The 15,255-nt window shown below is 31.6% G+C and overlaps 1 protein-coding gene across 2 annotated transcripts in view; it reads right to left on the minus strand.

Moving 5' to 3' along the window:
• The window catches only part of LOC143076894 (VWFA and cache domain-containing protein 1-like), a 59,655-nt gene that overhangs the window by 26,647 nt on the left and 17,753 nt on the right, over positions 1-15,255 (minus strand). For both annotated transcript variants that reach the window (XM_076252780.1, XM_076252781.1), the window contains exons 5-10: positions 10,836-11,044; positions 8,855-9,020; positions 8,205-8,418; positions 6,803-6,928; positions 5,250-5,329; positions 1,945-2,077 (exon numbers count right to left, since the gene is read on the minus strand). In XM_076252780.1, coding sequence (XP_076108895.1) covers positions 1,945-2,077; positions 5,250-5,329; positions 6,803-6,928; positions 8,205-8,418; positions 8,855-9,020; positions 10,836-11,044 — 928 coding nt within the window. The remainder of the gene's footprint in view (positions 1-1,944; positions 2,078-5,249; positions 5,330-6,802; positions 6,929-8,204; positions 8,419-8,854; positions 9,021-10,835; positions 11,045-15,255) is intronic.

Consider the following 15,255-nt stretch of genomic DNA (forward strand, 5'->3'; position numbering starts at 1 on the left):
TCTCAATTTTACTTAAAATGTTTACGAAAGGTTAGAAATTACCAATAGGTTTGTCTTTGATAACACAATAAAAGGAGATTATATTATACAATAGTATAACGAGATATATACAATAATATCACATTGTGATTGTCTTTGATAGCAATAAGAAAAATAAAAATATATCAAATTGATGGTCTTTTATAACGAATATAAAAGGTAATACATAACAATGAGCCTGGCATTGATAATGGATGAAAGATGATGAGAATGTGTAATGGGCTTGTCTATGAAAACGAGATTAAAGATACGAATTTATTAAAAAAAAGCATGATAAAGATATTGTTGATGCTTTGTAGGTCAATTGATGTGGACTTAATGACACCATCAAGATGTCAAATGATTTATTTAAAAGATAACAATATACGTATCAAGCTTTGATAACGAAATAAAATATATATATATATATATATATATATATATCAAGTGACTTATTTTCGATAATCAGATACGTTGTAAGAAAATATCACTGGGATTTTGAGATCAAAGGTAAGAACATATCTTGTTCTAAGGGGATTGTCTTTGAACAACACAATACGTAATTGGTTGAATATATCAATGAGATTGTCTTTGATAACAAAACCAAAGGTGAGTATATACCAAAAAGCTTGACTTTAAAAAAGAGATGAAATAAAAAAGTTTGTAGCTCGTGAAAATCAATTTCACTGGCAGGTAATTATATCATAGATAAAAACAAAATTCAAGAATAGAAAAAAAAATGTATGTAATATGGCATTAAGATGAAAAGAAAGATAAAAAACGCAAAAAAATCAGATGAAATGTTTTTAAAATCAGAACGAAATGCATCAATTAATTTAAAATAAACACTCATCATTGTTTACACTAGGAGTAGACTATTTTAGCAAATATATACGTGATCAACATCATAACGACTATGTTTAATCAAATGGAAAGACAATCAAAGACGTCATTAAAGGGGCACTACCTGTCAAATTCATGGTCACCGATTTGACTCAAATTCTCATTTTCCCCATTTCTCAAATTCCCCATTTTCATTCTCAATTTTATCATATTTGATTTATAACAATGTAAAACATTTATCCAAACTATCAAAAGTCTACAAAAAACAGTTTCCAGAGCATGGAGTAGATAATATATAGGTTCGTTTCGTGTGTATTTTAGTCCAGACGCCATCTAATGACCTATCGATTGACCTCAGATGACCATGTATGCGATGTAAACATAAATACAGATATGAATAGATTAAACCAATACGTGCAATTGGATTTTTATAGGTCTGTTTGATTTTATTTTATAGATGAAAAATAGATGTTTCTCATTGTGTTTGACCGTATAAGAATGATTCTATGTGCATCGAATTAGTAATCAAATGATATACCGTAGTTTCACTTTCATTGTTGACATTCTTTTTCTTTAAATAACCAGTACACGTACAATGCATGCGTTGTCAATCTCTAGCTAGGGGTTAAATTGAAGTTCACATGAATACGGATTTAAAGAGGTGGACTCATTCACTTGCAAGTGAATTACTAATTATCAATGTTTCTTAGCGTAATTTGACAAAATTGAATCTTTTTGGCTGCAAAAAGCGAATTGTTTTTTTCACTATTTTACTTTCATTACTGATTAAACAGAAAAAAATCAAACTTTAGATTTTTTATATATCTCGTAGCTAGTGCCCCTTTAACCTAACCTACTGTTAGAATATTATTGGTAATGTACTTTTAAGAAATTCAGAGAAGTTTAATAATGGTACCGGTTCTTTTTTATTTTGAATTTTTCGTCAATATGCTTCCTGCTATGACAAGGTGATTACACCACATACGTAGCTATGGGAAAAATAACAGGGGCAAATCATAGACATTTTTCCAGAGAAAGGATCCTCATATAGATTGATAAGAAGCAAAATAATCCATAACTTACCTATTCCGGAAAATGGATCTACATATGGAACGGTATAGATCGGGTCAACTGAAGGTTTCCGAAGATGAAGGTAAAATGTGGACATGTGAATAGCAAGTGTTTGCAGATTATCCAAATTTTTGTATTGTCCTTTCTACAAAATAATATACAGGTAAAGAGCTTTTGTTTCAATGTAACATACAATTAATATTTTCCAACTGAATGGAATTGTCCGAATGCATAATAGTGTATAGAAGTACAAAAAGTGTATTTGCTTGGTATATATATCATGATTTTGTGGGACATTTTGAGTAGATGCCACAGTCATATGACGTCGTATTATCGAAGTATATATTGTATTGGTGTCCGGACTGACTCGAAAAATCATTAATAGGGTCATAAGAATTAACAATTCGGGCATCCATAGCATGGACACTTAAGGTGGCTCGGGCCTTTTCGAAATTTCTATCAGAGTGCCATATTTTTTTGTTATTTTAATCTTTATAGATAGTGAATCAAATTGGTAAATAAAATAGCCATTCTAATAGGACGTGCTTCTTTCCCTTTGTAAACAGCACTGTGATAAAATTCTCGATATATCTATACTTAGCGCAGACTCAGAGATTTATATTTGCGAACCCTTTGCCGATTTTATTGTTTTACAAATACAATTAAAGAAGACAAAATAACTTCAATTCTTATTCAGATGCATAAAAAAATATGCACAAGTATTCGGAGAAACCAACAAAATAAAATAAAATGAAATTTAATGTTTTTGCGCTGCTAAGTCATTTCAAAATATGAACTTCATACAAATGAAAAAGCTAGAGTTGAAAGTTTTTTTGTTTATACGTGAACCATCGACATGTCGTAAACTATTGTATTGAAATTGATTTTCAAGGTAGGTTTTGTTTAATTTTCTATTCTCGTGCATATTTACTTACTGTTTTCAGCAAGTCAACATGGCGATTTCTTAGTTACGAAATGTCAACTGTGGATTTTACGGTAGCTTACGAGAAAAAATGTATAATAAAATGGCAATTGTTGGTTTTGAGAATTAAAAGGAATGAAACACATTTTTTTCTAATGGTTGTTCACGAAATATTCAATGAAAGCTACAGATTTATTAGAATGTTTGAGCTTTAACTTACAGGGAGTAAAAAGTACAGCCACATATACAGCATAACCACCTTCGCTTCAGTTTGTTTAAGGATCGTGTTTGTCCTATTAGAATCAAAATAATTCATGGAAGCCATAGATTGTTGGAAATTAACACATGGCCTGGGCCGTGATATTTGTTGATTTTATCCTAACGCTTACGCTCTGGATAAAATTCGAATATCACGGCCCATGTCATGTGTAAATTTCCAACATTCTATGGCTTCCATGAATTATTTCTTAATTTAAGCTTAAATTATTACTTATAAAGAAGTATGTAAAAGGGATCGTTTTTCAATGAAATGATAGAATGATTATAGAGGTGTCGGCATATTTTTAACGGAACATAAAAAACCTTATATGACACTTGGTCCAAAACTGTAATACAAAAAGTTGAAATATTGCTTCAAATAATGAGCAAATAAGAAACATAGGTCACCGATAAAGAAAAAAAAACACATATTTGGCCTTAAACCTCAGATTTTGGCTGGAAAATGAGCAAATTGGGTGAAATGTCATTTTGAGTCTTTCAAAGATACACATAATAACGATAATAATTTGTTAATTGACAAAAGAACAATAATTAAACATTTTAAATCAATCAAAATATTTAAAAATATGATAATAAATTAACGACATAAACTTTTCGTGTGCATGGAAATTTATGCGTGAAATTATGCGAAGTCGAATAGTCCCGATACACCTAAATCGGGTTGAATAACCTTTTGTGTTTGAGCAATTTTCTTAGATATTGTTGTCGAATAAAATTTTAATGTTCTTTAAAAGTTGATGAGATTTCTTCGATATTAATATTTAAATCTTTAGAGTAATTGATTTACCACAAAAATCCTCCAAGGGCATTTACAACCATTTTTTAGACTGTATTGGAGTACATACTTATTATATCAACGGTGAGTTTGGATTATAGCTCTTCATCTTTTATATAAGCTTTGGATTTCAAATATTTTGGCCACGAGCATCACTGAAGAGACATGTATTGTCGAAATGCGCATCTGGTGCAAGAAAAATTGGTACCGTTAATTTTATTGACTTAATTGTTTTATCTGTTCGTACTGATTCATGTTCCCACCACAATTTGTGCATCGTACAAGTATTGAATTTCGGATCATCTGTTTTTCGTTCGTGCTTTAATTTGATTCTACGTTTCATTTTCGAAACTGCTACTAACGTCGCGAAATCTTAATTATAACTCGTGATAGCAATCGTCTCTGTTCATGTAATTAGTATACATATCCACTTAATATATCGTGACTACATGATTGTAATATGAAACTGAATCTAGTGCCGCAAAAAGATACTGTATATGTTATTCAATCAGAATCGTCAAATATACATGCATTTTAAATCATATATTCATAAATACCACAATATAGAAAAGAAAATGTGGTATGATTGCCAAAGAGACAACTATCCACAAATGACCAACATGACACAGACATTAACAACTATAGGTTACCGTGCGGCCACAACAATGAGCAAAGCCCATACCGCATAGTCAGCGATAAAAGGCCCCGACAATGTAAAACAATTCAAGAGAAAACTAACGGCCTTGTTTATGTACAAAAAATGAATGGAACACAAATATGTAACACATAAACAAACGACAACCACTGAATTACGTGCTTCTGACTTGGGACAGGTACATACATAAATAATGTGGCGGGGTTAAACATGTTAGCGGGATCCCAACCCTCCCCCTAACTTGGGACAGTGGTATAACAGTACAACATAAGAACGAACTATATAAAAAAAACTTGAGAAGTAAAAAAACTAAAATACCAAACTCCGAAGAAAATTCAAAACAGAAAGTCAGTTATAAAATGGCAAAGTCAAAAGTTTAAACACTTCAAGCGAATACATAACAACTGTCATATTCCTGACTTGGTACAGGCATTTCCTTATGCAGAAAATGATGGATTAAAACTGGTTTAATATCTAGCTTAACCTCTCACTTGTTTGACTATAGGATACAATTTCTTTATATTGACTGATTATGATGTGTGAATAAAGAATTAATTGTATGTACAATATATACCGACGTCATTGAAAACGTAAATGTTTAACAATAATCATGTTTGATTGTTAGATGCAAATATAATGTGTTTACTGTACTATTTTGTTTACAAATGTATAGTATTCTGACATACCCGAACGGACCCGTATGACGTATTGGACTGTATTTGTTCAGCCATTTCACGTAACTGTTTCTTTGGATTATCTTTGGACCCTGAAAGAATTATGTCAAGTAAAAAAAATTTGACTGTGTTGACATGAATTATAATTGATATGCATGCTTTTAAATTTTAAATTTTTTCGAACAAACTCGAATTTTCAACTCTCAAAATGGTATCTTTTATATCAAGATGGAATGTGGCCATTGTTATATTATAGTTCGTTTCTGTGTGAGTTACATTTTCACGTTGTGTTTCCGTTGTGTCGTTTGTTTTCTCTTATTTTTTAGTGTGAATTCACATTACTGTAAGACGTGTCACGGTACTTGTCTATCCCAAATTCATGTATTTGGTTTTGATGTTGTTATATTTGTTATTCGAAAAGGATTTTGTCTAATGCTTAGTCCGTTTCTGTGTGTGTGTGTGTGTGTGTGTGTGTGTGTGTGTGTGTTACATTTTAATGTTGTGTCGTTGTTCTCTTATATTTAATGCGTTTCCCTCAGTTTCAGTTTGTTACCCCGATTTTGTTTTTGTCCACGGATTTATGAGTTTTGAACAGCGGTATACTACTGTTGCCTTTATTTAGATTCTGTTTTATCATTTCGTTCGAGCATAGCTGATTTATCTTTTGTAGGCCAAACGGAGATTGTTTTTTTTTTAATTTAGTTTCCTGCCAAAATGAGAATAAAAGTAAATATCTAAAAATTACAAGACACGTTTGCATATTACTGCTGAGTTTTCAAAGGTAAAAAAATGTACATATGTTTGTCCTGAAACACCAGCTTGAGTTCTTATGATAATATATATCAGTATACACGTATCATTTAGGTCGTATTTCAAATATGTTTATATATGTTTTATGAATTTATGAAACGAGCCAACTTTAACTCCAGCGAAGTGATTATTCCCTCAAAATAATATAAAAAGGCGTAAGATACGTAACAATTCCATTTAAGAATTAAAACGACAAACGATTAATATGATGAAAGATAAACATTAGTTAGCATAATAGAACACAGTAAAACTGTGAAACACGAACCCAAAACAAAATAAGGAGTGATCGTGTGATAAGTTAAACAACCGCAACTATACCTTTTGTCCTTTGCAATATTTTATGGAGATAAATTTATTAAAAAAAATAGAAGTTACATTTGCATATGACTTGCAAAAAAATAATACAAAACACATCAATAGTTGTTAAGCTTAATTTTGTTTTTTATACAATTAAAATGTTTTAGTATTATTGATTATCGCTATTTTACGACAATTTCCTTAGATCTTGTTGACTGATAATTTTCTTTCTCAGCTGAATTGAGTGCATGAATACAAAATTATCGCTAGAAACTAAGGGTGCACGTGTCCGTTGTCAATGAAATTAATAACTTCGGCATAGGTAAAACAACGACATTTGTCATCTTAACTCGATTTCTTTTCTCACTTTCGATGTACCGGTTCACGCGAGAAAATCAATCTCGTTGAGATAACAAACGATAATCTTTAATTCAATCAATATAAAAAAAGGTACAAACCTGGACCAAGAAGATAGGTAAACACAACAACTCTATTCTGAAGTTTCATATTTTCATCTCTAATAACTTCCACTGGATCTCTGCCTTGTGTCTTTTCACCAGCAGTAACGAATAAAATTATCTGATCTAAGATTAGAAAAACTTATAAATGAAAAACAAACATTTTTACTAGATGTGGATCAGTAATGAACTAAATGATTCGATGATTAAATTTAAATTAAAATCGGTTATTTGCCATATAATGTAAATATGTAGAGCTACGAAGTTTTGTGTCATAAAAACAAATGGCATTATTTCCACATCATGAAACATTCCATATTTTTGATCCCCTTGTCTGTCAATGGAATACGTAATTGCATCTTATTCATAAACGACTGTGCGCATGTTAATAAACATTTACACAATCTAAGGATGCGTATAATGATATAATATCAAAAGCAAGATATTTCGTGTCTGTAAGAGTCATATATTTGGTCACATTTATTAAATTAAATTTTTCACAAAGTTTTTAAACGATGAAAAGTTACGTTATACAGTTAAATTAAACTATTTTTATGAAAAGTTTTATTCACAAGCGGTACCTCTTTCACTTCCCAAATTGACACAAATTCAGATTTTTGCGACAAATCTGTACAGATTTCAATCAAAATTAAACCTAAAAAATAGAGCAATGGCTTCGGAAAACTAAATATTAACAGATATGTTGAATGTTATTACAAACATAGTGTTTAAAGATTTTTCTCGACGAATAAACTATGTTTCCTTTCAAAGGAACCTTTCACTTGTTTGACTGTTGTACATAGTCAGTGTCTTAATCGTATTATATCAACATCCTAGTTGGTTTTTTATACATACATATACTGCTTGATGTTAATAAACCCATCCATTCGTAAAACGTACAAGTATAGAATGATCATAAATGAAAGCATGTCATTAGATAACAAAGATGTGGCATGAGTGCCATGAGACAACTCTCCATCCTAGTTACAATTTGTAAAAGTAAACCACTATAGGTCAACGTACGGTTCACACTACGGATCCCTGGCTCACACCTAAAATCAAGCTATAAAGGGCTCCAAAATTACTATAATTTGTAATACCATCCAAACAGGAAAGCCAACTATTTTATCTATATTAAAAACTAAAACGAGAAATACAATAAAACCACATCAACAAACGACAACCACTGAACAGCAAGTTCCTGACTTAGAACAGGTGCATACAAATGCAGTAGGTTTAAACGTTTTATTAAGCGCCAACCCTCACTCTAACCTGCAGTAACAATAGCATAATATCACAACATAGAAATACACACTATAAGACATCAATTGATATGAATTAACTCTATAAAAAGACATATAAAAAGGAAAGCACGAGTGAACATACACTTTTCTACATTTACCTCTCTCCGAGACACTGTCGTTGCTTGAGGATTTGAAATATGAAAAAGCGACCGTAAGTGCTTTTTCAAAATTCTGATCATTTATATTAGAATCTGGTATAAGACTAACGAATTCCTTTACTGTCTTCATATTTTGCTTTGTTGCAAAGGCCAACATATCACTATAACAACCGGGTTCACGCCTGACATCCGAATTGAAGGAAATAGCCGTAACCTTGAAAAAATAATTGATATTTACTAGCTTGTTATATGTTACTTATAACATTTGGCTAAAATAGCCATGCTTACATCCCAGAAATTACGCTAAGCACAGACTTGTGTAACTTAAAAGTGTAAAAGCTTACTCTCCTTTGAGAAAACAAACATACCAATACAGTGTATGATGCGTTATGCATTGCTCTGCCGTGATATTGTCTTTTTTCACTCAGTTTGCTTTTTATTGTCATTGTTTTCTGTTTTTTTTTTATTTAAGTTATTCGTGTTGTTAATAGAAGTAGAAATGTGGTATGAGTGCATCTGAGAAAACTCTCCATCCAAGTCACAATTATTTGCTAAGACATGTAACATCAGCGTTTCATACACATCAATTTATGAAGTGTTATTCTTATAAATTTTTCACACACACAATACATAGTACATAATACACGTACCCGATCATTAGGATTTAATGTGTTAATGACTGCATGTGCAGCTTCTTTAGCAACAACTAACTTGTGTTTGTTTGGAACACTAGACGGGTCCTTCATAGACAGAGTTGATGCAATTAATATGACTATGTCTTTAGGTTTCGGTGATGCTGTTGCAGAAAATTCTGGCCTGGGAAACATAAAATAAAAAACAATTTTAACAACCTACAAGTACAAGACTTTGTTTCTTTTTAACTCATGAAGATGTGTTGCATATGTCTTCGATGTTCATATGATGAAATCATAATCTTTCAGTCAGTTTAATTGAAGTCTGGAGCTGGCATGTCAGTTAACTGCTAGTAGTCTGTTGTTATTTATGTATTATTGTCATTTTGTTTATTTTCTTTGGTTACATCTTCTGACATCAGACTCGGACTTCTCTTGAACTGAATTTTAATGTGCGTATTGTTATGCGTTTACTTTTCTACATTGGTTAGAGGTATGGGGGAGGGTTGAGATCTCACAAACATGTTAAACCCCGCCGCATTTTTGCGCCTGTCCCAAGTCAGGAGCCTCTGGCCTTTGTTAGTCTTGTATTATTTTAATTTTAGTTTCTTGTGTACAATTTGGAAATTAGTATGGCATTCATTATCACTGGACTAGTATATATTTGTTTAGGGGCCAGCTGAAGGACGCCTCCGGGTGCGGGAATTTCTCGCTACATTGAAGACCTGTTGGTGACCCTCTGCTGTTGTTTTTTATTTGGTCGGGTTGTTGTCTCTTTGACACATTCCCCATTTCCATTCTCAATTTTAGTAATTGAAAAATAACATTAAACAATAATGATATAAAGGTTTGGTTCGTTTTCCACTGTTTCTAGTTATCCTTTGTGTTTTAAAATTGAGAATGGAAATGGGGAATGTGCCAAAGAGACAACAACCCGACCATAGAAAAAACAACAGCAGAGGGTCACCAACAGGTCTTCAATGTAAGAAAAATTCCCGCACCCGGAGGCGTCCTTCAGCTGGCCCCTAAACAAATATATACTGGTTCAGTGATAATGAACACCATACTAAATTCCAAATTGTACACAAGAAACTAAAATTAAAATAATACAAGACTAACAAAGGCCAGAGGCTCCTGACTTAGGACAGGCGCAAAAATGCGGCGGGGTTAAACATGTTTGTGAGATCTCAACCCTCCTCCTATACCTCTAGCCAATGTAGAAAAGTAAACGCATAACAATACGCACATTAAAATTCAGCTCAAGAGAAGTCCGAGTCTGATGTCAGAAGATGTAACCAAAGAAAATAAACAAAATGACAATATTACATAAATAACAACAGACTACTAGCAGTTAACTGACATGCCTGCTCCAGACTTCAATTAAACTGACTGAAAGATTATGATTTCATCATATGAACATCAGGCATAGTTGGTTTATGTGGGTTTTTTCCATGGCGTTGTAATCTTTTCTTCAATTTACCTACTTTAGTTTTCAATACCGACTATATATCTGCCGCCCCATTTTACAGGGATATATGGTTTATCTTATTAAATATTAGATATTTGAAACATGATGTTTGGTTTTTTTTTATTTTTTTTATTTTTTTTATTTTATTTTTTTTGCTCAGCTGACACATTTATTTTTCATTCCCCTCATGTTAGTCAATTCGAAGAAAGAGTCCTGATTTCGATTCGGAAAGGTTGTGTACATGTGCATTAGCATTGATCTTTTAACTCGAGTCAATCCGAGTTGCACGAATCGAAGTAGGCCATGAAATGTATTGCAATAAGGTCCAACCTTGACATTTTTTGTCTAGCAACTTCTTTACTAGCCACATACAATGTGAAATAAAAACAATTGGCGAACCCCCAATGCAAAATGGCCACGAGTTTTTACATGTACCCTTAAAACTAAGACGGTATTAAGTTAAACTTTCTCAATGAACTTAGGACGTTTTGGAATATTCTAACTGCTTTTTTGGGCTTAGTATTACTGTACCTCCATCTGGGATCAAAATCGCTACATCTGGTCCAGTTTGTGGCGGGGTATATTATTGAAGTCCCCTCAGTTGTACTGTAATGTTGCCATAGAATGTTTTTGTTATTTTCGTATTTGTTTTTCATCGTCACACCAATGTCGGCTGGTGGGAATAATGCCTCATTATCAGCAAGGGAAGACTTTATAACGCATGCTGTATTAAAATCCACCTATGAACAATGAGAAGTAAAAAATGTATGATATGACATAAAATATAGTTATAGTATTTTATCTTAGTTAGTTAACAATCATATGCGTTGAATTGTGTAAAATCAAAATCAACTTTATCATATAGGTTTCAATGGAATTCAAAGTATTTTATATTCAAGTTCTTTTTATGCCCAATTTATGGATTAAGAAATGAATGATATAAAAAAGAAGATGTGGTATGATTGCCAATGAGACAACTATCCACAAAAAACCAAAATGACACAGACATTAACAACTATAGGTCACCGTACGGCTTTCAACAATGAGCAAATCCCATACCGCATAGTCAGCTACAGACCTTCTAAAATTCAAACTGACCATTATTCCGTGCGTTCATCGTGTATCGTGCGTGTTGCGTGCGTGCATCGTGCGTGTATCGTGCGTGTACCAATCGTGCATTCATCATTCATCGTTCCGTGTATTTTCCGTGTAACGTGCGTGCATCGTGTATTCTTAATCGTGTATCGTGCGTGTATCGTGCGCTCATCAATCATTCATTCTTAACCGTGTATCGTGCGTGTATCGTGCGTGTATCAATCATTCATTCTTAACCGTGTATCGTGCGTTCGTCAATCGTGTATAATTGTGTATATCAGATAACGTGCATTTGTCAAACGTTCATCTCTAATTGTGTAACGTTCATACATTGCGGTTTTTATATGATAGTCGGTTATAGAGCTCACCAAAGCTTATATTTTTTCTCACGGTTAAAGTATATGTATATATATATATATATATGTATGTTCCGACTTTAGATAAAATTTACAGTCATACTTACTTTCTTGTGAACACTTAATTAACTTCATCGTACATAACATTCATACAGATTCATGACTTTTTGTGTAAATATTTTATCATCTGTAAATATTTCGTGGTTATTCAGTGAATCTTGACTGGGACTGACACATTTTGATATAATGATACATGTTGTACGTACAAACAATAACATGATATTGACATTTCTACGACAGAAGAGTTAAAATTGGAACTTCTATTCAGCTGAGTGAAAATGGACTTAAAAATATACTGTTGGCCAACTGTTATTTACGGAAGCGTATAAGCGCCACACATTTTTTTTTAATTTTTCTTCCTATGTTTGCGTTATAACGCAAACCTTTGCGTTATAACGCAAACCTTTGCGTAATAACGCAAACCTTTGCGTTACAACGCAAATATCTTCATTTAAATTATTATCTTTATTTAAATTATTCATTAAGTTTTGTATATATGTCCGTCTGTCATTCATTTCGGATGTGATTTACTAGTAGATAAAAAAAGTGAAGTGCAATTATACATTAATTAAGACTGATTTGTGCATCAGAAAAGTATATAATTTAACAAGAAAATAGATAGAGTTTAGTATATAGTCATATTAAAATTGAAAGATAAAAAATAATGTCATACAATTGTGAAACCTCCAAGTCAAATAGACATTTTTAATGATCTTTCTGCTTTAAAATGAATTATTAATAAGGAAACAATTTTTTTAAATCTCAGAATTTGATCAAGATTCTTTGATAGAAAGTCATTGAATTTTCATTTCAATATAATGAAGTATTTTTAAGATGCTTGGGTAGCAATTTGAATAGAGAGAACATAATTTTATTAATAAAACATCTTCATTCTATATACATTAATTGCCAAAGGGTAGCTTGTTTGAATGTAACCTACTTTACACAGTTCTCAAACGAGAGCTTACTTTGGAAGTATATTTATATTCGGTTATAGCTATATTAGCAGGGTTGATTTTTTTGTTAGGTATAACCTCAATTTACTCAATTTTCTTTGTAATATATATACTAGTAGTAACTTTGATATCGTTTTTGGGGACCTTTATAGTTTGTTGTTTAGTGTGAGCCAATGCTCCGTGTTGAAGACCGTAATTCGGCCTATGATGGTTTACTTTTACGAATAGTGACTTAGATGGAGAGTTTTCTTATTGTCACTCATACCACATCTTCTTATATTATTCTGCTCATTATTAGTCATTGATATGATCTAATTATTCAAGCAGTTTACTTTGCAATTACTACAAAGGTGATAAATTCTATTATATACAGCCTCCTCCATTAATAACTACTGTTTCCTTTGAATCTTGAATAAGAAATAAGATAAAACAAATGTTTGCGTTATAACGCAAAAGGTTTGCGTTAAACGCAAAGGTTTGCGTTATAACACAAAAAGGTTTGCGTTTAACGCAAACATAGGAAGAAAAAAAAAATGTGTGGCGCTAATACTCTTCCGTAGTTATTTGTTAAAAATATTATGTCAATTAAAAACAAATGTGCTTTTGCAAAATTTAAATGTGGGGTAGCTCCACTAAAAAAAATAGAAACTGGAAAGTATGAAAGAAAAGAAGTCCACGAGATGACATGTGTTGTAGCTCTACTATTGAAGATGAACTTCATGTCATTCTATGTAGTTTTAAGACAAATATTATACATTTTCATGAGCATTTTAACCTATAATTATCAGATAGCGAAAATTTTATATTTTTATTTAATAACGGCAATGTTGCTGCTATAGTCGCCAAAAACACCAACAATATTTTATCGAAAAGAAACTATACAAATCCTTGGTTTTAAATCCTAGGTTAGATGATAATTCTTCGCTTATTTGGCAAATTCATATGCTACTAAGATATTTTCAAATATTTAAGTTTTGATAAATACCATTATAAATATCATTTTTGTCTTAGTTTCTGATGGTCACATGCACGTTATGTTATTTCGTTGAGAAAATACAATATACAAGATTGTCGGGTAAATGTGGATTGCGGATTAAAATGTTAAATGTCAAACTTGAATTAACAAATTAAACTGAGGCGAATTAACATGAATATGTATATTCTCTTCAACAGTGTTTGAATTCTCTGTTCTGAATTTCCTTTAAACAAAGCTAAAATGTTTTGTGGAAAATTGAATAAAAATAAACATTATATGTATTTGAAGGCATTATTTTAATAAAACATATATAAGATCAAGCAAATATATCATGTATCATTTTAAATTAAGGACTTTTAAAACTTAAAATTGGATTTACAAGTTTAAGATATAATCTTGTTTTTTTTTGCTTTTTTTTTTTTTTTTTTTATAAAATCATAACAAGTCTTTATTTGAATGGAATAAACATGGAACAATTCACGGATTACTTTTTCAATGTGTTCATGGTTGCCTATCAATGACACCGTTTTTAATGTATACCTAAAAGATCATTATCCGGAAAAATAATTCACAATAGTACGTTGTTACTGACTAGGTTGGTCCCCTCCGTAAAACATTCAGTATGCCTTCGGAATATACAAATATTAAGGTATGGTCAAGAATTTCAATAACGGCCGGGAAACAGACTAGTTGTTAACCTTCTAGATTCAGATTCAATATTTTATTAAAGTCTCACTACTTGCAATACTTCTATGATTATCAAAGAATGACGGATGTTTTTTTTTCCGGTACGTCTAAACACTGCTAAGGAGTCCTTAGTGCACGAAGGCTTTGACTATACAATACCACTAAGGACTAGAAGGTTTGCTATTTATGTATTATTTTTATATATCATGTTAGAGATCGATATTTAATGCATAAATTTCAAATTTTCAGAAAAATAATCATAATTAAACGAGATGTTCGACATTATTGAGACACGTGCCGGGTTTTCTTTGATATGCCGAAAATCAATGAACCGATTGACACGTGCCAAATAACATAGCAACTGATTAAACAATGACGATCTTTTTTTTATTTTAAGTAATTTAAAACAATTGTATCGAAAAGATTTATGCTTCAAATATTTATAATTAAATGTGTTGATAAAAATGAAAAATAATTTTGCTGTTGTTTTATTTCTTTCCCAACAAAATTGTTTGCCATAGGAGCACGACCGACTTTGATGTGCGCCAACTTATAAGTAAGAGTGTGGTCAGTTTGTTAAAATGTTTATGTTAGATATACGAAGACAAAAGGAATATATATATTTATAAGTTTTTGGTTTTTATTTGAATTCCGACAAAGATACGTGTATATACAAATTGTTTCACTAAAAATTTGAGTTAAATCCGAAAACCATCATAAGAAACAACTATGTTAAGTTTCATGAAATGGATAAGCGGTTCTCAAGTTACAGTGCGACATGCGGACGGACGGACGCCAGACATTGGTATACCATTAAACGT

Source organism: Mytilus galloprovincialis, chromosome 5, assembly GCF_965363235.1.
Source record: "Mytilus galloprovincialis chromosome 5, xbMytGall1.hap1.1, whole genome shotgun sequence".
Lineage (NCBI taxonomy): Eukaryota > Metazoa > Mollusca > Bivalvia > Mytilida > Mytilidae > Mytilus > Mytilus galloprovincialis.